The sequence below is a fragment of the Girardinichthys multiradiatus genome, chromosome 17, assembly GCF_021462225.1.
Source record: "Girardinichthys multiradiatus isolate DD_20200921_A chromosome 17, DD_fGirMul_XY1, whole genome shotgun sequence".
Classification (NCBI taxonomy): Eukaryota; Metazoa; Chordata; class Actinopteri; order Cyprinodontiformes; family Goodeidae; genus Girardinichthys; species Girardinichthys multiradiatus.
The window spans coordinates 3,143,002-3,169,089 of record NC_061809.1 but is presented as its reverse complement, the minus strand read 5'-3'; the positions used below and the strand labels follow the sequence as shown (position 1 = coordinate 3,169,089).

At 40.2% G+C, this 26,088-nt stretch overlaps 1 protein-coding gene across 2 annotated transcripts; it reads right to left on the bottom strand.

Moving 5' to 3' along the window:
• Positions 1-15,330: 15,330 nt before the first annotated feature.
• Positions 15,331-22,422, bottom strand: nfyba (nuclear transcription factor Y, beta a). 2 transcript variants are annotated; one of them, XM_047389241.1, is made up of 7 exons: positions 22,284-22,422; positions 20,531-20,624; positions 20,310-20,440; positions 18,824-19,021; positions 18,546-18,624; positions 18,362-18,441; positions 15,331-15,861 (listed from the first exon to the last, which is right to left on the bottom strand). In XM_047389241.1, exons 2-7 carry the CDS (start codon positions 20,622-20,624, stop codon positions 15,829-15,831), a joined length of 615 nt encoding a protein of 204 aa, XP_047245197.1. In that variant the 5' UTR covers positions 22,284-22,422; the 3' UTR covers positions 15,331-15,828. The 2 variants fall into 2 exon arrangements, with proteins under 2 accessions (XP_047245197.1, XP_047245198.1); XM_047389242.1 differs by lacking the exon at positions 22,284-22,422 and adding an exon at positions 21,990-22,267.
• Between the last annotated feature and the right edge of the window lie 3,666 nt (positions 22,423-26,088).

Sequence of the window (26,088 nt, the reverse complement as noted above, 5' to 3'; positions counted from 1 at the left end):
GCTCTGCCCAGCCTTCCTTATCATGAGAAAGCAGGGGCTGACCCAGAGCAGTCCAATCCCACAGCTCCTGGACTTTCTACTGCTGCTGGGACACTTTGAATAACAAAGGAAGCAAGGAGACAATGTGTTACCCTCAGTTTTGATTCATTTCTAAAATGGTTCATTCTCTGGGGCCTGGGTTGAAGTCACATCAGCACCGATGTGGTCCAATCTCGAGAAGGGTCTACTTTGAACATAGTCAGCGTCTCTTTAAATTACCTTTATGTCAGTCTGTTTAACAGTTTAACACACAGACAGACAGATGGGCTGCTGGGCTGCTTACTTTCTTTAGTGAAGAGAGATCCTTCAAGGCATCAGAAAGGTTTGGTACTGGAACTCGATCCATTGCTGTCCAATTACAATACAGCTACTCTTCCTAGGGGGCCAATGTGGTCAGCACATCGAACAAAAATCTGCCAAACAGAATATCAACGTGAGGACCACAGTAAAATACTGTACCTACCCACATCAATCCTGTTTCACCGCCATTTCTAAGAGTGAAACCCCAAGTCTACCAACCCTGCTACTGCATTAGACTGCATTACCACACTGAATGAAGATTGCAGAGGTTTGCAGTTTTGGTAAGCATGAGGCTGTGCAGTTGTATAATGAATGCGTTCTGCATCGGTCCTGCATCTGGAGTGTGGAGATGTCTCAGTAGCCTGATGTTAGATCTAGTGAACATGGAGAAAATCACCTCGTCATCCTACAACAAAGTATGCGACGTTGTTGTCCTCAGTGCTTGACTTTATGTCATTGGGTGTACTTTAAACAAACAAGGAAAAAAATCAAATACTTAAGACTAGGTCTGCCTAAGACATTAAAATGGATATTTGTTTTTTGCAGATGGGTTTTTAACTGGCACTGTATTTGATTTCATATGAAAATCAAGCTGTCTGGCCGTGTTGCTGCTCTGCAGGAACCACTGAGTTCGTTTGGTTGCTTGTATCCTTGACAACGAATATTCCCAACTGTTCTAGAAATTGCTTCCACTGCCTTTTTTTAACAAGTTTCCATTCATGTGGCTCCAAATCTGTGACTGACAGAAAATAACTGGAGCTCCTCCAGATCCCTTTTCTAAATGCTAAGCACATGAACTAAACACTTTTATCCACTTTGATTTTTAGAACATTTTGTTAGCATCTAATTACTAACTGCTTCAGGGGGTGTGAATTTAGCTCTGCCAGCTGTATAAGGGAAGTCTGGATAAATCTAGTGAGAGGAGATAAGAATCAGGGGTGTTTCCTTCCATTGGAACCGTGACAAGTCATTCATAAGATGCTCTGGAGATGGAGCTTCAAAGACATGTCTTAGAAGTCAGGATTCATGCTTGGGTGGCAACTGCTAGATTACTGCATTCATAACGGATACATCTTCCAAATACACTTGTTGATTATTGGTGCATTGGATGGTTTGTGTATCTGTTTTTTTCTCTTAAATCCTTAGTGCTCATATTTATAGTAACTCAGTGTGGCTAAATTCACAGAAATCAGCTCTCATACATACACTCATAAGCTACTTTATTAGACATTTGTGTAATTGCTTGCTAACACATATAGCGAATCAGCCAATCACATGGCAGAAATTAATAGTACTGTTGCAGACCAAGTCCATCCCTTTATGACCACGGAGTCCAACCTACTACTGGCAAGGTGTATCTAATAACGTAAGCAAATATTGTCCATCTTTTTGTTCACAAAAGCTGAGAATGTCCTCGCTGTAACTTCTATGTGATTTTCTCAATATATTTCTCAGAAAACACACGACTTGTTATCAACAAGACATGAAACAAGACAAGAAACAGAAAATATAACATTCTCAAATGTAACATGTCGAACCGATCTGTTCAGACACAGCTCAGTGTAAGCACTCAGGTTTTATTAGCTGAGTCACTAGTTTAGATTATAGGGTTAGAGTTCTGTGATGTTATAATCTATAATATGATACAGCAGAGAGATGTCATATCAACATGAAGTTGTTTATGTCTGTCTTTAACCACTGTAAAACAAAACTGTACATGTTCCTAACAGTGGAAAAGGCGGCTGTATTAGCGGATAGTAACAGTCCACAGTTTCCCAACAGGCTGCTGTTATATCTGCGGCTGATCCGTTGAGAAAAACAACATCCACGTTCCTATGTGGAGTGACCTTGGCTGAGCCTTTTGGCACATAAGATCCACAAATTCACTGTGACTCTTCAATCTGCTCTAACTGGAGTAGAATTTGGATTTGCATCAGTTGTAAGGCAGCATCAAAAATGGTTTGTTCCTATGATTTCCACTCCTTGTAGTTGTCTGAAAATTATCCCAGCAGGCGCCACATCAGCTGCTGAGGCAGATTAATAAAGCAAGCTGTATTTACTTTTGCAGCAAGCTCATGGTGATATGACATCTTACTACTAGAACTACTGATAATAGAGTCACAGAATGTCACTTCAAAAATTTTAAACTAATCCTTGGAGGTGGACTAAGCCTCAGCCGCACCTCGAATTAGTAAAATCATACTCAGCTATCAGGTTCATCATGGTTTGTGATATCTTTTCAAACCCTCCCTCAATCACTGAAATATTTATAATTTCCTCCAATTTCTAACTCCTTCACTTCTCATCCTACTTACCTATTATTTGCTTGGCCTATTTCCCAATTTTCACCTGGGCCTTATCTGGTTTGGGTAATTGATGTCCTGATCGAGTCACTCTGAGTCTCCTCAAAGCTTCCAGCAGCAAGTCTCCCTAAATGCTCCCTATAAACCCCCCTTCTCCTAAGATCTAATCCAATCCATTGTAGCTATAAATCACATTTAAAAACAAATAGTTTAAACCAAAGTGCTCTATAGTACTAAAAGGTAAAATCAAGACAAATAATAAAAAAGTGAAATATAACTAAAAATAAAAACAGAGTAAAATCACACAACAAACTGTAGCAAATAGAAGAATAACAACAGACCAACTCACACTGTGTCAAGACCACTGAAAAAAGGTGTGACTTAAAAACAGTAAGAGAAGAGACCTGTCTGATATTTAATGGCAACTTGTTTAATAATTTTGGTGCCACAACTGAAACGGTCCCATCCCCTCTGAGTTTGTGACTCATTTTTGGTACAGCCCATAGAACAGGGGGAATTCTTTGGCGATTAGCAAAACAGACTCAATAAAGGAGTATTTCTGCAGGTGGGAATCACAGACCAATTCTCCATGTGCATGTGTCTGCACAAACGGTTAGAAACCGACTCCATGAGGATGGTATGAGGGCCCGACGTCCACAAATGGGGGTTGTGCTCACAGCCCAACACCGTGCAGGACGCTTGGTATTTGCCAGAGAACACCAGGATTGACAAATTCGCCACTGGCGCCCTGTGTTCTTCACAGATGAAAGCAGGTTCACACTGAGCACATGTAACAGACGTGACAGAGGCTGGAGACACCATGGAGAGAGATCTGCTGCCTGCAACATTCTTCAGCATGATTGGTTTGGCAGTGGGTCAGTCATGGTGTGGGGTGGCATTTCTTTGGAGGGCTGCACGGCCAGAGGTAGCCTGACTGCCATTAGGTACCGAGATCAGATCCTCAGACCCCTTGTGAGACCATATGCTGGTGCGGTTGGCCCTGGGTTTCTCCTAATGCAGGACAATGCTAGACCTCATGTGGCTGGAGTGTGCCAGCAGTTCCTGCAAGATGAAGACATTGAAGATATGGACTGGCCCGCCCGTTCCCCAGACCTGAATCCGATTGAGCACATCTGGGACATCATGTCTCGCTCCATCCACCAACGTCACGTTGCACCACAGACTGTCCAGGAGTTGGCGGATGCTTTAGTCCAGGTCTGGGAGGAGATCCCTCAGGAGACCCTCCACCGTCTCATCAGGAGCATGCCCAGGCGTTGTAGGGAGGTCATACAGGCACATGGAGGTCACACACAATACTGAGCCTCGTTTTGACTTGTTTTAAGGACATTACATCAAAGTTGGATCAGCCTCTAGTGTGTTTTTCCACTTTAATTTTGTGTGTGACTCCAAATCCAGGCCTCCATTGGTTAATAAATTTGATTTCCATTGATGATTTTTGTGTGATTTTGTTGTCAGCACATTCAACTTTGTACAGAACAAAGTATTCAATGAGAATATTTCATTCATTCAGATCTAGGATGTGTTATTTGAGTGTTCCTTTTATTTTTTTGAGCAGTGTATATTATTGTATCCTACCTGTATGTAAGTGTAACAGCCTCACCAGCGCTATTTGAATCTGCTCATTTAGCTGTTTTCATTGATATATTTTTCATTAGGAGAGGATAAAATGCTGCCATCTGCTGCAAGCAGATTTAAAACTGGCATACAAAGGGCACTAAGGTAAAGTGGAGCCTCCCTAAATTACCCAGATTTTAACATAAAACAAAAATAACAAAAAAAAAACCTCCTTACTCCCACTGTTATCCTGAAAAGAGCTCCACTAGGTTCTGAAGGACACTCTTCAAAATGTTTACACTGGGTTTTATGATGTAACAAACCAGTCAGTGCTACCAAAGAAGGAAGCAGGTTGATAAATTATTTGACAATCAAAATTAAATATTTTAAATTCAACATTTGGAAGTAAATATGAAACATATATGCATACACTGCTATAAAACTTTTTTTTATTTGACAATTACCTATTTTCAATTAAGACATTTTTACTACACAAATTAAAAATTAAAATTTTTTTAAGACCACAATCCTTATTCCTGCTGTTGGCAGGAAAATGTTACCTCTGTGCTTGGAGAGGCTTCCATTCCATAAGCTCAGCAAACATTTTACCCTCTATCACTTCCATGTGACTGAGACAGTGGACCTCAGCCCAGCCGGGCTCTGGGCTGACAGGGTCTGGTGCCTTTAGCAGCGCAGCGTCCGATCAAAGAGAAAATGACAGATAGAAACGGGGGAATGGGAAGGATGTGTCACTGAGCTATGACACATCGTTGAAGCAGGCAGGATGCCCTTCGTTCCCTTTGATGTTAACTTTAGATCACTGTAGACTGCTGATTGGTGCTTACAGCCATGTGACACTATTCGCAAAATTACAAAAAGAAAAGAAGTAAGTAAAAACCGTTTTTAATACTGTGCCTTTTAAAATATAAAAATTGCAAAGTGCTGGACTGCAGCTGCTAAAGTAGCTCCTCATTTCTATACTCCCACCATTTGTACATCTCATTGCTTGTCTTTTCTTTATATCCCCTTTTCCTTTTTTGCTAGTTTGGCAAGTTATGATCTTGTGTTATAGTTTAGAAATTGTTTATAGTAATTAATAAGTAATTATGTGAGGTAAAGTATTTTCTTCTTTTTGTATCTCTTCGTTGGAGTTGATCTATATTGAAACAGAGACATCAGTGCTTTAATGATGATGATTTTTAAAGCTTATCCATGGATAATGTTTAAGTTAGAAATATTTCAAATAATAATATCTTGAAAAAGGTTTCTGGTAAGCTCAGGAAGGCAGAAGAGGGTCTGTACAAAGGTACAATGACAATACTGGCATTTTTAAACTTCACTGATATGAATGTCTTCCTTCTTCAAACTCGGGTATTGAACTTTTTCCATAAACCAACTGGAAATTTAGCTGACAAGTGATTTTTCATCAATAAAGCATAATTTACTGCTTTACCTGTTGTGTTGTGCAGGAATATGAATAGAAAGGCTTCATCTACAGGTCCTTCTCAAAATATTAGCATATTGTGATAAAGTTCATTATTTTCCATAATGTCATGATGAAAATTTAACATTCATATATTTTAGATTCATTGCACACTAACTGAAATATTTCAGGTCTTTTATTGTTTTAATATGGATGATTTTGGCATACAGCTCATGAAAACCCAAAATTCCTATTTCACAAAATTAGCATATTTCATCCGACCAATAAAAGAAAAGTGTTTTTAATACAAAAAACGTCAACCTTCAAATAATCATGTACAGTTATGCACTCAATACTTGGTCGGGAATCCTTTTGCAGAAATGACTGCTTCAATGCGGCGTGGCATGGAGGCAATCAGCCTGTGGCACTGCTGAGGTCTTATGGAGGCCCAGGATGCTTCGATAGCGGCCTTTAGCTCATCCAGAGTGTTGGGTCTTGAGTCTCTCAACGTTCTCTTCACAATATCCCACAGATTCTCTATGGGGTTCAGGTCAGGAGAGTTGGCAGGCCAATTGAGCACAGTGATACCATGGTCAGTAAACCATTTACCAGTGGTTTTGGCACTGTGAGCAGGTGCCAGGTCGTGCTGAAAAATGAAATCTTCATCTCCATAAAGCTTTTCAGCAGATGGAAGCATGAAGTGCTCCAAAATCTCCTGATAGCTAGCTGCATTGACCCTGCCCTTGATAAAACACAGTGGACCAACACCAGCAGCTGACACGGCACCCCAGACCATCACTGACTGTGGGTACTTGACACTGGACTTCTGGCATTTTAGCATTTCCTTCTCCCCAGTCTTCCTCCAGACTCTGGCACCTTGATTTCCGAATGACATGCAGAATTTGCTTTCATCCGAAAAAAGTACTTTGGACCACTGAGCAACAGTCCAGTGCTGCTTCTCTGTAGCCCAGGACTGGGGAATGCGGCACCTGTAGCCCATTTCCTGCACACGCCTGTGCACGGTGGCTCTGGATGTTTCTACTCCAGACTCAGTCCACTGCTTCCACCAGGTCCCCCAAGGTCTGGAATCGGCCCTTCTCCACAATCTTCCTCAGGGTCCGGTCACCTCTTCTCGTTGTGCAGCGTTTTCTGCCACACTTTTTCCTTCCCACAGACTTCCCACTGAGGTGCCTTGATACAGCACTCTGGGAACAGCCTATTCGTTCAGAAATGTCTTTCTGTGTCTTACCCTCTTGCTTGAGGGTGTCAATAGTGGCCTTCTGGACAGCAGTCAGGTCGGCAGTCTTACCCATGATTGGGGTTTTGAGTGATGAACCAGGCTGGGAGTTTTAACGGCCTCAGGAATCTTTTGCAGGTGTTTAGAGTTAACTCGTTGATTCAGATGATTAGGTTCATAGCTCGTTTAGATACCCTTTTAATGATATGCTAATTTTGTGAGATAGGAATTTTGGGTTTTCATGAGCTGTATGCTAAAATCATCCGTATTAAGACAATAAAAGACCTGAAATATTTCAGTTAGTGTGCAATGAATCTAAAATATATGAATGTTAAATTTTCATCATGACATTATGGAAAATAATGAACTTTATCACAATATGCTAATATTTTGAGAAGGACCTGTATGTGTACTTCTTGCAACCACTGTGGATGTTCATAATAAGTCGTAATGATCTCATAATCAAATTAGTTGGTAATCCGTTAACTTTGTCACCAATGCATTTCGTATACACTCTGTGTATAATATTAGAAATATTGTATGTTTGAGGATTATTTTTAGTACTGACCAACTACAGAGCTCTCAGGCAATCCAAAAATGTTAACAAACCTCAGAACTTTATATTTAGCAATGAAAATGTAAAGTGATGTTTTGGATTCCTTATGAGAATGTTCATGTGTGCAAAATTATGGGGCAACTTTTACCATGCAGAATTATTATACAAGTAAATAAAAAATGAACATTGTCTCATTTCATTTGGTTATTTTTATCTGTTAAAGTGAGAATAATAACATCCAGGTTGGAGGTACTTATGTTGTAGTTCTGCTTGGTATATCCTTGCTATTATTTTTCCACATTCTACTTTCTCTTTTAATATTGATTCAGACATTATAATCCACACTTTTGTAGGGATTTTAGAAATACACATTTACATATAAACAGAAAATATCAAAGGACAAACTACATAAGAGGAGCTGGAAAAAAAAAACAGGTTGCTTTATAATAAGGCCTAAACAAATCTTGATTTTTTTTTTTTCAAAGCACAGATTTCCATAATTTGAGCCGTAGCAGGCTTATATCTGACTTTTAACACCAGCTCAGCTTCAGCCACCCCCTGTATAAAGAAAAGTGATGACACGGTGTCGTTTCCTCTCATATGTTTGATATTCCTCATCGGTGAGCCTAGCAGCTCCAAGCCGCCCGTTGCTTCCTCAGTTTTGTCCCTTTCTCTGGGCTCTACTGTGCAGCATCCCTCAGCCCAGGCTTAATTAGCCTCTCACAATGAGTCGGGAATGCCAGCAATGTAGGCGTACATTCTTCCCTGTACCGACCCTCCCACCCCCACCCCTTTGATACTCCATCTCCTCACCAGTAACCTTGTCAGTATCTTCTGGGTCTCCTTTAAACACTTTCTTTACTCCCCAACCCCCTTTACCCCTTTACACACAAACACCCCTCTGCATCTTACATAGCATACCCATCTCATCATCCCCTCCTCTTCACCAATATTAAACTTCCCACTTCAACGCTTCTCACAGCTTCCCTCAGCAACTATCAGAGATTGCTGACATTTTGGGAAACAGGCTTCTAAGGAGATAAGGAACTTTTGTACAAATATTTTCTACACAAACACTCACACTAAGAATAATGATATTCTGGAGATCCCACTTATTTCCCCCATTAGTGTCCAGATATGTTGAAAAGGCTGGAATTTGGTGTGATGTAATATTAACTGTGAAGACAGAAGAAATCCTTCTAGAATTTCTAAAAATAATCAATTTGATGTATTTTCTTCCATCTCAGAGTAATATGATTTAAACCATTTGCTCTTGATCAAAATGTACACATATACACACTTTGACCATTGTCTTTTTTTGACCATGAAATGTAATTTAAATCTAATGTTTAACAAGTTTCTTTTTCACCTCTGCAAAATGATCAAAATTAGAATTTTACTGTTACAAGGTGATGCAGAAAGACTATGTATTATTGGGGTCCTTCTTTATTATCCAGACATGTTGTAAATCTTCAGATTTCAGATCCTGCTGCAAGAACTCTGATCAGACTCGAAAACAGGGATTACATTTCTCCAGTTTTAGCTTTTCTTCATAATATCAGAATACTGTAGAATTTAAAATTCTCCTTCTTACATAAAAAGCCCTTAATTATGGGGCTGCATCGTATATTAGAGATATGATAAGAGTGCGTTGCTGTTGGCTCGCAGGTTTACTGGTGGTTCCTAGAGTCTCTAGAAGTAGAATGGGAGGCAGATCCTTTAGTTATCAGGCTCCTTTCCTGTGGAACCAGCTCCCAGTTTTTGTCAGTGAGGCAGACACCCTGTCTACTTTTCAGATGCGGCTTAAAACGTTTGATAAAGCTTATAGTTAGAAAGGCGTAGGTTATTGCATTAACTTTATGGTCCCTCTCTGTTTCTGTCTTTTCACAGAAGCTATATCTGGCTCAGCATTTCTTTCCCTCCCTAACAGTCGCAGCAGATGGCTGCTCACACTAAGTGTGATTCCTCTGAAGGTTTCTTCCTGTTATAGGGGAGTCGTTCCTTTTCACTGTCACCATATGCATTCTCAGTATGAGGGATTGCTGCAGAATGAAGAACTTGATGGGTTTAACTGTTAACTGTCCCTACATGCTTGTTCGGGAGGAGAACAACCATACAGCCAGCGTTCATTAAGATATATTGGGTTAGAGCGTCACAATAAATCAAATCACAATTGTCAGTGCAATTTTAATGCTCGCCTTATATAGATAATACTTGGTCCTGTCTTTCAGTGTTTAACCCTTTCTCTCTCCTAGACATAGCTGCTGGCTGAGCTTCTATTGGGACTAACTGTATGTGGTCTCTTTCATCCTCTAGACTTGAAAACTGGCTCAGAGTTCATCTGCTTAGATGTATTTCTCTCCTAGATGAAGCCACTAAACGAGCTATACCATTAATGTTTCACTTTTCTTTTCTATAGAAAGTACTCATGGATCAGTGCTTCTGTCGGTCATGGCAGATGGCCGCTCACAATGAGCCTGTTGCACTGTGCACTGTTTGATAGTTAGAATTAATTGGAATGTATGTATCTGACTTTAAATCTGTATGATTTGATCAGTGCTTTAAGTTGAAAAAAATAAATGCCGGTACTCGGGTAATATTTTTATATAGATCTATCTATTAATCAAAAGCTCAATATTTCTGTTGTACTCTGGCCACTGGTCATCTTGTCTTACGTTTTTGTTGACTTCTCTTTCGGCAGCAGAATCGACAGCAACAGTCATTTGTGCAGCATTGGGTTCCCCGATGAAGTGCATGCGCTAACACTAGCTTGCCGAGTCAGCCATCCATTTTTATATGTAGAGCACTGTTTGAGAGTACTACTGCTGTCGTACAACTCTACTCCCTCTGTGAGCCCTTTTGGAGCCAGGTCAACATGATCTGTTTTCCTCCTCTCCTCTCCTCTCCTCTCCTCTCCTCTCCTCTCCTCTCCTCTCCTCTCCTCTCCTCTCCTCTCCTCTCCTCTCCTCTCCTCTCCTCTCCTCTCCTCTCCTCTCCTCTCCTGGCTACAAATAGGCTACAAGCTGTAAACTGTGAAGAGGTCAGAAACTTAAAAGTGCCAGTACTATGTACCAGTGCATACTGGCCCACTTGAAGCACTGGATGCGATTGAATTGACTTTGTAAAGTGCCTTAAGATGAAATGTGTTGTGAATTGGCGCTATATACTGTAAATAAAATTGAATTGAATTGAAACGTTTGTACCAAAAGGTAAACATGTGACAGGCACTGTTTATCCCATCAGTGTATTATGGTTATTTACAGTTTTTCTGCAGCTCCATAAAGGAATCCTGTAAATAACTGCATTCCTCTGGAACTCTTGAGGGAGACAGCTTTCATAGCCCGATGGTTGACGTGTGAACTGCATATCTTTCATCAGTGAGAGACATTCTCTTCTGTTTGCTTGTCTGTTCTTCATCATGTGTCCTGTGTGGGAGACGCCATGACATAAGAGTAATGATAGGACGCAGAACACTCCGCACCTTGTTATCAGCCGCCTGGTACCAGGCGGAGCTGCAGCCTGTACTAAGTATGCAGACTTTACTTGAAGGAGCTTTTAGAGGAGAATCAGTTAGGTGGTTCTGCTCCATCCAAATGTGTTTTTCATGCTTTGACAGTGAAATCCCTCAGTCACAAAACACCATGGAACCTTTCAGAAAGAAAGAGGAGAGGTCAAAGAATGAAGGAACGAAGGAGCTGACATAAGATGGGCCAAGAAAGGAGTGGAAGGATGAAGGATGGTGTGTGTGTGTGTGTGTGTGGGAAGGGGACATTCTCCAGTTATAGGGAATGAGAGGAAGGTATAGGTCCAGAGGAATGACAGCAGGGTTCGAGTTAATTGACAGATATCTCTGTCAGGCTGTGATACACTTTATCAGGAGGTGCTGCTGTAAGGATCCATCCCTGACTGACACAACAGACTGTCAAGTTGATGTTCTGCAGATGTAAAGTGTCCTCTGTAAAGCTCTGTGATTAGATATCTACTTTTAAAGGAAAGAAATCTCACAAGAGAATTCCACTAATGTTCAAGAAGATTTCAACCTGACACATTGATGAGTTTAGTCAATGATCTGCCTAAACACAGTCTAAATTACTGATTACTCTCAATACTTTATAGAATGGTGACCAATAAGTTCTATAACGGCTTTGAAACACACTTCGTCCCCAAGGTCCACTGGCATGCTTGTTCTAGAACAGACTAAGTTTTAATTTTGTTAATTATCAGATAAAGGGGATTTATCAATATATGATCAATAATATTGAGACAACATTTGGAAGGGGTTTTTACCTTTTAATATTGGACTGGATATAAAATTATTCTGTAGATTTTATGGAAATAATGTGTCTCAACTCAAATAAATACCACAGTTTTCAGAGGTATGTAAACTTTTGCAAGCCACTGTCATATTAGACAAATTGGCTAAATTTGGGGAATGACATGAATGTAAATCTTACACTGATGATCTCATTGCAATGTTATGTTCTGTTGAGGAAATATCAGCGCGGGTCTTCATGTTGCTGCTCCACCCATGTAGTCTCATTGTAAGGATTTCTGCACAACTAAACTCTACAGCACTAAGTCACCTCAATATCTCCTTTACCTCTTTTTTAATTATAATAGAGTACTCTGGCCCTGAGAGAACATTTCATAGTAGACCTGAATCTGAGTTGTTTGTTAAGCTCCTATGATTTACCTTGTAACCTGTGATTTTCTTCCTGAAGGGCCCATCGGCTGAGGTACTGCTGCCAATAAATTCATGTTTTCTTTCTATAGATGGTATACCAGTGGCTCAGAGCTTCTCTTTAGCTGTTTTTCTTTTTTCTTTTACAAGGAAGTTATATCATAATGGCAAAATCATTGATAAGCCATCAAGTAGGGACTATTAGTTGTCAGAAACTGTGTGATGGAATTCATAAAACTTGTATTATAGAAAGAAATACCCCTCTTTAAATGTGATACTATTGCTCTAAGAAAGTGTCCTCTCTACAGGTCCTTCTCAAAATATTAGCATATTGTGATAAAGTTAATTATTTTCCATAATGTCATGATGACAATGTAACATTCATATATTTTAGATTCATTGCACACTAACTGAAATATTTCAGGTCTTTTATTGTCTTAATACGGATGATTTTGGCAAACAGCTCATGAAAACCCAAAATTCCTATCTCACAAAATTAGCATATCATTAAAAGGGTCTCTAAACGAGCTATGAACCTAATCATCTGAATCAACGAGTTAACTCTAAACACCTGCAAAAGATTCCTGAGGCCTTTAAAACTCCCAGCCTGGTTCATCACTCAAAACCCCAATCATGGGTAAGACTGCCGACCTGACTGCTGTCCAGAAGGCCACTATTGACACCCTCAAGCAAGAGGGTAAGACACAGAAAGAAATTTCTGAACGAATAGGCTGTTCCCAGAGTGCTGTATCAAGGCACCTCAGTGGGAAGTCTGTGGGAAGGAAAAAGTGTGGCAGAAAACGCTGCACAACGAGAAGAGGTGACCGGACCCTGAGGAAGATTGTGGAGAAGGGCCGATTCCAGACCTTGGGGGACCTGCGGAAGCAGTGGACTGAGTCTGGAGTAGAAACATCCAGAGCCACCGTGCACAGGCGTGTGCAGGAAATGGGCTACAGGTGCCGCATTCCCCAGTCCTGGGCTACAGAGAAGCAGCACTGGACTGTTGCTCAGTGGTCCAAAGTACTTTTTTCGGATGAAAGCAAATTCTGCATGTCATTCGGAAATCAAGGTGCCAGAGTCTGGAGGAAGACTGGGGAGAAGGAAATGCTAAAATGCCAGAAGTCCAGTGTCAAGTACCCACAGTCAGTGATGGTCTGCTGCTGGTGTTGGTCCACTGTGTTTTATCAAGGGCAGGGTCAATGCAGCTAGCTATCAGGAGATTTTGGAGCACTTCGTGCTTCCATCTGCTGAAAAGCTTTATGGAGATGAAGATTTTATTTTTCAGCACAACCTGGCACCTGCTCACAGTGCCAAAACCACTGGTAAATGGTTTACTGACCATGGTATCACTGTGCTCAATTGGCCTGCCAACTCTCCTGACCTGAACCCCATAGAGAATCTGTGGGATATTGTGAAGAGAACGTTGAGAGACTCAAGACCCAACACTCTGGATGAGCTAAAGGCCGCTATCGAAGCATCCTGGGCCTCCATAAGACCTCAGCAGTGCCACAGGCTGATTGCCTCCATGCCACGCCGCATTGAAGCAGTCATTTCTGCCAAAGGATTCCCGACCAAGTATTGAGTGCATAACTGTACATGATTATTTGAAGGTTGTCGTTTTTTGTATTAAAAACACTTTTCTTTTATTGGTCGGATGAAATATGCTAATTTTGTGAGATAGGAATTTTGGGTTTTCATGAGCTGTATGCCAAAATCATCCGTATTAAGACAATAAAAGACCTGAAATATTTCAGTTAGTGTGCAATGAATCTAAAATATATTAATGTTACATTTTCATCATTACATTATGGAAAATAATGAACTTTATCACAATATGCTAATTTTTTGAGAAGGACCTGTATGTACCTTTAACATGCTTCAATGAATTGCATCTGGGAATACATCCCAGTGTGGGCATCTTGAGTTGTTCTATGCTATGTTATATAATATAATGTAGTATTTATAGTCATACTATAACAAAGGTAGAGGTGGAGGATGAGGTCAGAGGATGAGGGTAAACAGACAAATGAGGGAAAGGAGAAAAAGGAAAGGGTGGAGGTTAGGTTCTGTGTGTGAATGCATTTTTTAGGAGGTGGTGTCTTGGGCTAACGTGTGTGTGTACCTGTCTGAATATCTGTCAAGGCATGTGAAAGGCAACCAGCAGACAACTAAGTGTGCTGTGTATTCACAGAGTGGGAGAGGCTCAGGAAACAGCCAACAGGAGCTTCCTGGGGAAAAGGTCTAAGGGCCGATCCCTGAGGTTCTATAGGAGGAAATGAGCCTTGTGGGGCGGTGGCCTGACAGAGGCGGCTTCCAGACAGGAACCATGGAAGTGGAACTGCCCACAGGAAACATGACATTTTATATGTACATTATATCATAGAAAGAATGTATCTTCTCAAGAATGACAGCATGACCGAAGACACAAGATACCCAAAGCTACAAAATTCTAAACTCTTTTCCTAAGACGGTTTTGTTCAGTATATAATTCCACATGTGTTAATTCATAGTTTTGATGCCTTCAGTGTGAAGCTACAATATTCATAGTCATGAAAATCAAGAAACCTCTTTGAATGAGGTGTGTACAAACTTTTGGTCTGTACTGTATGTACAGACCAAATATATATGTACATATATATATATATATATACATGTATATGTTCACATTTCTAGTATACATGAACATTTGTGGTATAAATGAATCCTTAGTTTTTCATCTAGAATCAGTAGCATGTTGAGGTCAGTTGTGTTGTTCATCAGCAGTAATTGTGTTTCAAACAGTAAATGTTGTGGCCAACAGTTTGTCAAATTATTGATGGGAAGTTGATAGCTTGTTTTAAAAAAAAAAAACAGTCATCCAATCTGAGCCTCTAATGGTCTTGATTATGACCTGGACGTTCTGCAAGCTACTGCAAACACAGGCAACGGCAGGTGTCGCACATATTGGTGGGAGACATGTTACGTCCTTGCAAAACTATGCATACCCCTTTAATTTTTATATTTTCTCTTGATACAGCTACAAGCTTTAATATACTTTATTGAGAATTTACAGTATGTTAGGGATCAACACAAGGGGATGCATAACTGTGAAATCGAAGGAAAATGAAACAGGGCTTGAATTTGGCTGATTTTGACTTTTTGGTACAACTTGGTGGATTTGGTTAAACTTTCCCAGTGAACCCACACAAAGGTGTAAATGACAGAAGTAAAAGAACATCACGTTTGAATTTTTATTCAAAATGTTTCCATAACATTAAAGCACATGAGTCAACTGTGTTCACTTACAAAAGAGCTGCTTGATCTAATGTGGCGGTAACGACAAGCGTTCAAAAATAAGCCTGAAAAGAAATCCCTCCCTTAGTTACCCCTCTCTAACCCTCCCCTGAACTGAAATACATCAAAAATGCATAAAAGCAAACACATTAATACACAAGCACAAACAAAATTCAACACTAAATCATGTAAGAGGACTAGTCCTAAAATAAAGCCTTGCATTCCCAGCAAACTTGGAAGTCCTCCCAGACATTTGGTACCTCACAAATAGAAACTACACACTCTACTAAACAGGTAGTGATTTCTCTGTACACGAGGGCTTCTCTGGATGCTTCCCTTCCTATCTATTTGATAGCCTTTCCCAGTGGAAGGGTCAGAGGTCATCAGGTGAGCATGTGCCCCGAGCAAAACCCCAGCATTTGGGCCTGGTTTTCGTGCTCGTCATGAAAACTGGATCTGCTGTACAGTGGGAATCTGAAACAAAGGAGGTTTTGATTAGAACAACCAGAACATTTTTTATTCTACTCAACAGAATTTCAAATGGGCTTTAGTGACTCTGTATTGACCTGGGTCCAAATTACCTAACCTGATGAAACCAGTGTGTTCCTATAGATAACTCTGCAGCTTTTTATCTTTTCTCTATTTATATAAATAATCTTGGGATAAGGTTTAAATCAGAACAGGAACCGTTAAAGACTTTCATGAAGAAAGTTTCATCTTTACAAGCAGCAACAGATCGTTTAATCTGTGTTTAACCATTTTCAAAGTTTTTTTTAGCTTGGATAAAAATGGGAACCTTATCCCAAAAGACAAAGTATTTGGTTTTTACACACCTGCTTTTTTACTGCTAACCTTATACTTGATGCACGAGATAAAAACTGTTACCTCTTAGAATTGTATTGGCATCTGGCTTGTTGATAACTTGCTTGAGGTTCATATTCCTAATCTTAAGTTTTAATTTCATTTAAAATGTGTTTTTCTTTAGCCACTATGACATTATTATTCTATAGCACATTCAGTTTTAGACAATGGAGATGTGCATTTATCTGTTATTTTCTCACTATGGCAAACTTTATGAGTAAATTAACTGCACACTGATGTGAACAGAAGAAATATGTTAGTTCAATATTAATGGAAAGTTGAATGGAAGGAAAAACAGAAACTGAATTATTATTTGTTAATGGGTGGTTGAGTTTTGGGTTATTTCTGTAACTAGAAAGTAACAGAAATAAATGCTGAAATATATCCCTGTGTGTAATAAATCCTCACTTGTTTAGTTCCTAGAGTAAATTCACTTTTCAATGATCTTCTAATACACTGCTCCAAAAAATAAAGAGAACACTCAAATAACACATCCTAGATCTGAATGAATGAAATATTCTCATTGAATACTTTGTTTTGTACAAAGTTAAATGTTCTGACAACAAAATCACACAAAAATCATCAATGGAAATTAAATTTATTAACCAATGGAGGCCTGGATTTGGAGTCACACACAAAATTAAAGTGTAAAAACACACTAGAGGCTGATCCAACTTTGATGTAATGTCCTTAAAACAAGTCAAAACGAGGCTCAGTATTGTGTGTGGCCTCCACGTGTCTGAATGACCTCCCTACAACGCCTGGACATGCTCCTGATGAGACGGTGGATGGTCTCCTGAGGGATCTCCTCCCAGACCTGGACTAAAGCATCCGCCAACTCCTGGACAGTCTGTGGTGCAACGTGACGTTGGTGGATGGAGCGAGACATGATGTCCCAGATGTGCTCAATCGGATTCAGGTCTGGGGAACGGGCGGGCCAGTCCATAGCTTCAATGTCTTCATCTTGCAGGAACTGCTGACAACCTCCAGCCACATGAGGTCTAGCGTTGTCCTGCATTAGGAGGAATCCAGGGCCAACCGCACCAGCATATGGTCTCACAAGGGGTCTGAGGATCTCATCTCGGTACCTAATGGCAGTCAGGTTACCTCTGGCGAACACATGCCACCCCACACCATTACTGACCCACTACCAAACCAGTCATGCTGAAGGATGTTGCGGGCAGCAGATTGCTCTCCACGGTGTCTCCAGACTCTGTCACGTCTGTCACATGTGCTCAGTGTGAACCTGCTTTCATCTGTGAAGACCACAGGGCGCCAGTGGTGAATTTGTCAATCCTGGTGTTCTCTAGCAAATACCAAGCGTCCTGCACGGTGTTGGGCTGTGAGCACAACAACCATTTGTGGACGTCGGGCCCTCATACCATCCTCATGGAGTCGGTTTCTAACCGTTTGTGCAGACACATGCACATTTGTGGTCTGCTGGAGGTCATTTTGCAGGGCTCTGGCAGTGCTCCTCCTGTTCCTCTTTGTACAAAGGCGGAGGTAGCGGTCCTGCTGCTGGGTTGTTGCCCTCCTACGGCCTCCTCCATGTCTCGTGGTGTACTGGTCTGTCTCCTGGTAGCGCCTCCAGGCTCTGGACACTACGCTGACAGACACAGCAAACCTTCTTGCCACAGCTCACATTGATGTGCCATCCTGGATGAGCTGCACTACCTGAGCCACTTGTGTGGGTTGTAGAGTCCGTCTCATGCTACCACGAGTGTGAAAGCACCACCAACATTCAAAAGTGACCAAAACATCAGCCAGAAAGCATCGGTACTGAGAAGTGGTCTGTGGTCCCCACCTGCAGAACCACTCCTTTATTGAGTGTGTCTTGCTAATCACCAAAGATTTCCCCCTCTTGTCTATTCCATTTGAACAACATGTGAAATTGATTGTCAATCAGTGTTGCTTCCTGAGTGGACAGTTTGATTTCACAGAAGTTTGATTTACTTGGAGTTATATTGTGTTGTTTAAGTGTTCCCTTTATTTTTTTGAGCAGTGTATATAGAGAAAAAAACTATGTGCACTGGTGTAATTTACTCACTGTCTTATAATTCCTCACTTTTTACCTAACATAGTAAATGATTGGGACTGTGAATCTGAATTTTACCTGTTGATATGAGGTGGTGTATACCATAACATTCTGCTGCTGACCATCTGATGTGATAATCCCAGCTGGAAGCTGATTCGCTGAGAGAAAAGACATAAAAAGAACAGAATATCAGAGAAGACAGGAGCATAAATTAGAACATTTCAGCTATTAGTTTAACTTGCATGTCAAGTGTTTCACTCACTGAAGCCGTCGTCCGTGAGGTCCTCACCCAGGCTTTCCCCTACGCCCACCCCTGACATCCCTTTCTCCCCCTTCATTGCCTAGGGGAAAAACAAACCAAAGAAATAATAAATGCTTGTACTCAGGCACATGTCAACAAAAATGATCAATTACTGCAATAGCAGTAAAAAAGTATGTTTTAGTACAGTATAGATTAAATCAATTAGAATGAAATGGAAAGCTGGAAATGATAACAGAGCTGTGAAATGGCACTGAGTGTAAAGGTCAAGGTGGCCTCACCTCTCTGAACTTCTGCAGGTAGAGCTTCAGGGGATCCACGTACATGTCGAAGCCCAGCGTGGACATGGCGAACAGGATGTCCTCCCCGTTGATGGTTTTCCTCTTCTCTTGGTGGCAGCGCTCGCTTGCTTCAGACGTGATGAAGCTGATGAACTCGCTCACGCACTCCTGCACACACTCTTTGGCGTCTTTTGCGATCTATGGGTTGAAAGAGGAGCAGAGGACTGGTTCAGAGGTTAATTTCAAAGTAGCTTCACAATGTCAAATGCTGAGAATGCCACCTGCTCAGAACAAACTGGGCTCATTTGAATAATATTTCTGCAGTCAGTATAAACACTTTAGACAGTTGCTCTGAATTTTGACTAAATTGTTTATTAGAGATTTGTTTCTCTTTAATGTTGCACTGATGACTGAACTGATTGCTGTTTTTGTTTATTCCCAGTTCAGTCTTGTATTGGACAATCTGACCACTTTTTATTTTGAAAAACATTAAGAATAAGACCTATATTTCATTTTTTTCCATAACAGCCATGGTAACCTGCCCAGGGTTTAGCCAAAGTCTCTCCCAGTGACCCTGCATGAATAAGTGTGTAATAATGGATGGATTTATTATTTTCTTCTATGTTGGAGACACCACTTTATACATATATCTCATACTTTAAACTTTACTACTACTTACATAATTTAAAGAAAGTGTTGTTAATGGCAAAGAAAACGTCCGAATAAGTGCAGTGGATGAAGACAATTTCCAAACATTATTATTTTGAAAGAGACTGGCTGCTCTAAAGTGATTCAACACATTTTTATAGAACTATAGGCTGAGTGTTTGTGGTCAAGTTTAAAAGATTAGAAAAGGACAAAGAAAAAATTCAGGCTGCATCATGTTTGGAAAACATGAAATAGTGATTATTGTAGAATATAAATTGTGGTTAACCCTTATTTTTCTTCATCATCTCAATGATCCCATCAGTCTATTTGTCTCTTTATTTAATTTCTGCTTTAACCGTTATTATTCGAGACCATATTCATTCATCTGTTTCTTTGTTTTAAATGCAACTTCAGCAAAAAACAAAAAATCAAAAGTGGTTTGCTGCCTCTTTCATCCAAGAAAATTAAGGGTTAGAAAGCCTTTAAAGCCCCAACTTACATGTTGTAATAACTAGAGATATACGGTCACTCAGCCAGAAAACGGATCGGGACCATTTCTCTCGATTGGCTCCGACACTAAAAAATCTGGTTTTTTTTTTGTGTATGATTAGATTAAATTAGATTCCACAGTATTGAAGAAATGCAATAAGACAGCAGGTAAACCCTGATGGGTGCATCTGTAGTAAGATAAAACATTACAAATCAGCCTGGATATACGTTAATACCGTGAATCCTAGTATTTTTAGGAAGCTCTAGTGATATTATAAAGTATTGTCCAATCATAAATAACACAAGCCTCTGATTTTTATCATTTCGTCTTCTCTTGTCCCTTACAAACCTTTCCAGTCTGTGGAACAGCATTCTTCATAATGCGAGCCACATTGGCAATAGGGAGGTAAATGTCCTGCTCCCTGTAGTTCTCCTTGATGCCACTGTCCTCATGGTCATTCATGTTCTCCTCTCCATCATCTACAGAGCACAATTTCACAAAATAAATGAGCTGTTCATGAACCAAGTGTTAAGAGAGTAAAAAGACCAATCCAGTTTTTTCCTCCATACCATCCTGGGATTGGAGAACATAATGACTGGGAGCCATGTATTCTCCTGTGATGCCCAGCTGAGAGGCGTCTGTGGTTGAGCTGTCTCCGTCCATCTGAGAAAAAATAACAAGACTTTATTGGTTCATAGGGTAAATGGAAACAATATCCAACGTTATATTATTTGCACCATAATCCCTCAGATGTATGGATATAGGAAAAGGATTTATATGTCTGTTTATTATTACTTTTTTTTTGTGTGGAATCCTGTAAGTCATTCTTCAATCACGTTCTTTCCAGTGTGTAATAAACACCAAGAAACCATCAGCTGGAGTTTAATTAGCAACAGCACATATTCAAGAAAGGCCAGCAGAGGACTCCAGTAAGCAACACTGAGAGTCATTATCCAGAAATGAGACAAAATGGTGTCTCATTACACCATCATGCTGACAGCCAAACACGGTGGTGTTAGTTGATGGTCTGGAGTTGCTTTGCTGCTTCAGGACCTGATGAAACCATCTGCTTTCACCTGTAAAATCCTGAAGGAGATTGTGTGGCATGACATTCAAGTTAATTTTCTGATAGCCTTCAGTTTGTCTAAATTGAAAGAACTCTGCAAGGCTGGACTAAATCCCCTCCACACCGATGGAAAAACACATTCCCAGTTATCCCAAATGGCAGTAGTTTCTCCTAAGGGTGGAACAACCAGTAATTAGGTTTAAGGGGTGATTGCAGTTTCATATAAGACCAGCTTGGGTTTGATAGCAGTTTTCCCAAATAAATTAAAACATTATGTGACTAAAAAGCAAACGGGGAGGAATCTGTGAGGGATCACGAACTTCTTCACATGACTGAACTCATCTTGCTATAAATTATTTATTCAGTCTGTTAAATTGGTCATTTTTTATTTGACGTACTGAATGCGGAGGCAACTTTATGGACTTCCGAACACGCATATGCGGCTAAAATTGCTTTATAGAAATACTATTATCGTCTCTATTCTACAATATCTGTTACAACTTCTTCAAACGCCAACCTGCCCGTTCATTTTGATTGATTTTGCCTGTTAAACCTGTAATCAACGCGGACTTACAATTAAAGAACCATTTTAGCAACACATCGTGCTTTGTTTTCAAAAGAAACATTTTATCTGATGTTAACAATGGAAAGTTCCTTTCTTAAAGCTACCGTCAATGAAAAACCCGATACTGCTAGCTCTCTGCAGTGGTAAGCTGGGTGTGTTGTGTGGAAAGTCGTGGTTATGCATCTGAAAAGGAAGCATTATATGTAGTTACACTTTAAACGTACTAATATCTAATATGTGTCTGTGCGCTAGCTAGCAGCTGTTAGCCAAGCAGGGGTATATGTTAGCTAATGTTAGCTCCTGTTAGGCCAATAACCATGAGCTAGCATCGTCGATGTGTCCCTAAAAAGCCCATGATTTCAGCAAATTAAAAAGCACATGTCCTGTGGTATATTACCTTTTGAAGGTAAATTATTCAGGTACATAATGTCCCTCGCATAAATTCCTCATTTTAAATCCACTGGGACCCGCGTCTGCACTGGCCTGCTCTTTGTCACGCACAGCAGAGACAGACGTGGCCAGGCCGGAATGTTTTAACACTTATTTTTGAAATTCCGCCAGGCAGAAGCGTCCTGATGAGCAGCATGCGTTCAATCACACATCTAATGAAAACAATGTGGAAGTGACGGACATTTCCATTCGAGCTAACAAGCAATCGGTTAGCAATCATTGGCCGGAGCCAGGCACAAACCTGCAATGAAGCCCTGGTTGGTTACCTTCCTGAGACGGCTGTTTGGTTGGACAGAAAATGGCTGCGAAACGACCAGTCCCAGCGCGGAGCCGTGGCTGCACTACCGCTGCTGATCAGCAGGGGGCTGTGCTGCATTCCAGGACTTCTTGTAAACTCTGATATCAGAAAACTAAACGGATGCTTTGGTTGAACGAACAATTAGTATCTTAGACGGATGCTGCAGGTGGAACAAACTGTCTTGTGTTTTACACTTCGCCGAACAAGGCGCTGAATCAAAACGACAGACAACATATTGCACATGCTTTCCTTATTCATCCATTTTGCGTTTTTTAATTCCTACGTTAGAACGCACCAGCTGACGCAAAACGTGTAATACTCGTATTCCTCTTGCGATACATCGATGTTATACAATCCTCTAAACGAATATTTATCAAAGCACATGTATATGAAACAACACTAGAGATAATTCAAAGAAAGTCGCGCTCAAAGACATTAAGGAAACTCGTAGGCTAGATCAACGTTTTATTACTAGCGTTTTTGATAAATCGTGGGGATTTGTGTTATTAATCTTGTGCTAAAACTGACTCTTTAAGACCCCACAAAATATTTTAAGATCTAATATTGAATTGAAATATTTTATCAGTAGATGGCGCCGTTATACCATAAGCTTGATTCTGGAACATCTGACTTAATTGTCGGGAGATTTTCTCTATTTCAAATAAAAATTAGAATAACATTATTACAAATTGATTTAGTAACAGCACAAACACACACACGCACACGCTGTTGTAGATGCTGATGGCTGTGGGCAGAAAGAACCTAAAGACACTTCGTTGTTGTATGAGTCTCATAAAGAGAATGCGCATTGTTCTCCATAATGTTCTTCATTTTATGAAGAATCCTTCTTTGCACAATTATCTCGAGGGGTTCCAGAGGAGTCCCCAGAACAGAGCCAGCCTCCTTTATCAGCTTGATGAGCTTTTTTAAGTCACTGGCTCTGATGCTGCTACCCCAGCAGATGATGGCAGAAGAGATCACACTCTCCAGATATCACAAGACATGCAGCATCTTGCTGCAAACACAGAAGAACCGAAGCTTCCAGAAGAAGTGCAGTCTGTTCTGTCCCTTCTTGTAGACTGCTTCACAGTTGCATCTCCAATCCAGTCTGTTGAACACCGAGGTATTTATACTCCTCCACCACCTCCACTTCTTCTCCCATGATGGAAATAGTTTTTGACTTATTCCTGTTTCTCTTAAAATCTACAATCATCTCCTTTGTTTTATTCACGTTCAAAATGAGATGATTGTTTCCACACCATGCCACAAAGTGGTCCACCAGCTCCCTGTACTCATCTTCTTGTCCATCTCTGATCCTGCAGAATCATCTGAGTATTTCTGCAGATGACAGGAGTCTGCCTTGTACTGGAAGTCTGAGGTGTACAGAGTGAAAAGGAATGGTGAGAGTACAGTCCCCTGTGGTGCTCCTGTGCTGCTGACTACCTGGTTAGACTCACAACCCTTCAGTCTCACAATGTGGTCTGTTTGTCAGGTAGTCTTTGATCCAGGAGATTGTTGAGGCCTCCACCTGAGTCTTCTGCAGTTTCTGACCATGCAAAGCAAGTTGAATTGTGTTACATGCATACCTCTCTTCATTGTGGCTAAAGAGCAAAATTTTTGTCTCAGCTGAACATAAAGCGTTTCTCCAGAAGGCATTTGGCTTGCCCATGTGGGCAGCTGCAAATTTTAGTCAAGCTTGATGGTATCAATTTTAGAATTTTTATTTGATCACCACCTTCTCAGTCAATGGTAATGTAAAACTGACTTCACAACAAGTAATGACATTAGTGTTAAAGCAGTTTCCAGTTCATGTTAGACTTATGACTTGGTGGCTCCTGGGTTATTCATTATCCTGATGACTAGTTTCCTTTAATCTTAGGTTGAAAGTTTGAGTATTTTCTTACACCTCTAAAAGTTGAGACACATCTGAATAATTTCTACTTACATACAAATGTTTGTTGATCCTGGAATCTGCAGTTGTTTATATGCCATATAGATTCCACCATTTCGAGTTTTGGTCTGGCCAGAAAATGCTGTCCAACAAATTTCTTTCATGTTAGCAAAGAATGTAATTAATCTCAGTATATAACCAGCTGTTCTGTGAACAAACAGCATCATGAAAACAAAGAAACACAAGTCAGGGCGAAAGAAGTTTAATAACCTAAGCTTTGAACACCTCACAGAGCTCTATTCAACGCATCACCTGAAAATTGCAACTGCAAACCTATAAGACATGGCCGTCCACCTAAATGAACATGCTTACAAGCAGAGCATTAATCAGAGAAACAGCCAGAAGGCTTATGATAACTCTGGAGGAGCTGCAGATTTCCACAGCCCGGGTGGAGAATTTGTCAGCAGGACAATTATTAATCATACACACCATAAATCCTGCTTTGATGGAAAAATGGCAAGAAAAAAGCCATTGTCGAAAGAAAGCCACATAAGTTCCTATTCACAGTTAGTCAAACTCTGCTCTGATCAGATGAGACAAAATAATAACTTTTTTGGCTACATATTATAATATAACCCCCTAAACATACAATATCCTCAGTAAAACATGGTGGTAGCAGTTTCATGCTTTTATTAAGCAGGCCCAGGGAAGCTGATCCAGGTTGATGGTTAGATGGATGGAGCTAAATACAGGACAATCCTTAGAGAAAACCTGTAGGAGGTTACAAAAGACTTGAGACACAGCTGAGAAGATTCACCTTCCAGCAGGACAGTAACACTGAATATGAATGCTTTGTTTTTGTCTATTACATGAAATCCTGATAAAATACATTGCACTCTAGGGTTATACCATATGCTTGACATACTGTAAAGCTTAGAGTTCTGCCTTTGCAGCCTGTGATTTCAGGAGTTTGCAGTCTTGTGTTGATGCAGGTTGAGTTTATGTGATATTTCTATAATTGACTCATAGCAAAGTAAACTCTGTGAATGATTTTACATTATGTTGGTTCACTGAAGGCCCCCCTATCCCAAAAAAACCACCAACTTCCATGTAGCGGCATATATAGTTGTAATTAGCTTTGTTTGTGTGAGAAATGAAAGCAATGGTTCTAAAAGTTAAAAGATTAGAACAGCATTTGGATTTTGCATTGGCAAAAGAATTATGAAATAATTTTTTATCATAATATTGGAATACTTACCTTTGTTGGTAAGAACTTGTCCAGCTGGTGGCAATCTTGTGTTTTAGCAACCAGAATTCATTTGAGGTTAAACTTTTCTTCTCTGGGGTTTTTTTTTTTTTTTTTTTTACCGTGTCCTGTCCGGCAGAGTATCGCTCAGAATGGTTGTCTGAGTGCCAAGAAATTGCCCAACAGATTTACTTTCACAAGCAGAGCATCACAGCTAATGCTTTAAAGCTCTGCTTGATATTTATAAAAGAAACTTTATTATAAACTTCTTTGGGAATATTTCAATTGTTACGGACATGGAGACTGAAATGAAAAGGAAAAAAGAAGCTCAAAAAAGAGAGATGGGGGAAAAATGGGAGAAAAGGAGGAAAGAGTGGAGGAGAGAAAGAAGGATGAAGAGAATACAAGATTACATCCTGCTTGCTCATACAGCTGCAGCTGTTTTTTTTTAACAAAATAGTACACGGTAATTCTGAATATAAAATGTACTTAGTGAGAGGTGCAGCCCAAAATAGAACATCAGTGTATCTGTCAACACCTGAAGCTTAACACCTGTGAGTATGGGTGTGGACGCGCTTTTGTATACAAGGTTTCTCCATAAAAATATGCAA

Bases quoted from the DNA above. Each gene is read 5' to 3' on its own strand.
- nfyba (XM_047389241.1), bottom strand. From the start codon at position 20,624: ATGGACGGAGACAGCTCAACCACAGACGCCTCTCAGCTGGGCATCACA. The intron at 20,441-20,530 runs GTATGGAGGAAA...TGTGCTCTGTAG, and splicing joins TGTTCTCCAATCCCAGGATG to ATGATGGAGAGGAGAACATG. The intron at 18,442-18,545 runs GTGAGTGAAACA...CTTTTCTCTCAG, and splicing joins CCTCACGGACGACGGCTTCA to CGAATCAGCTTCCAGCTGGG.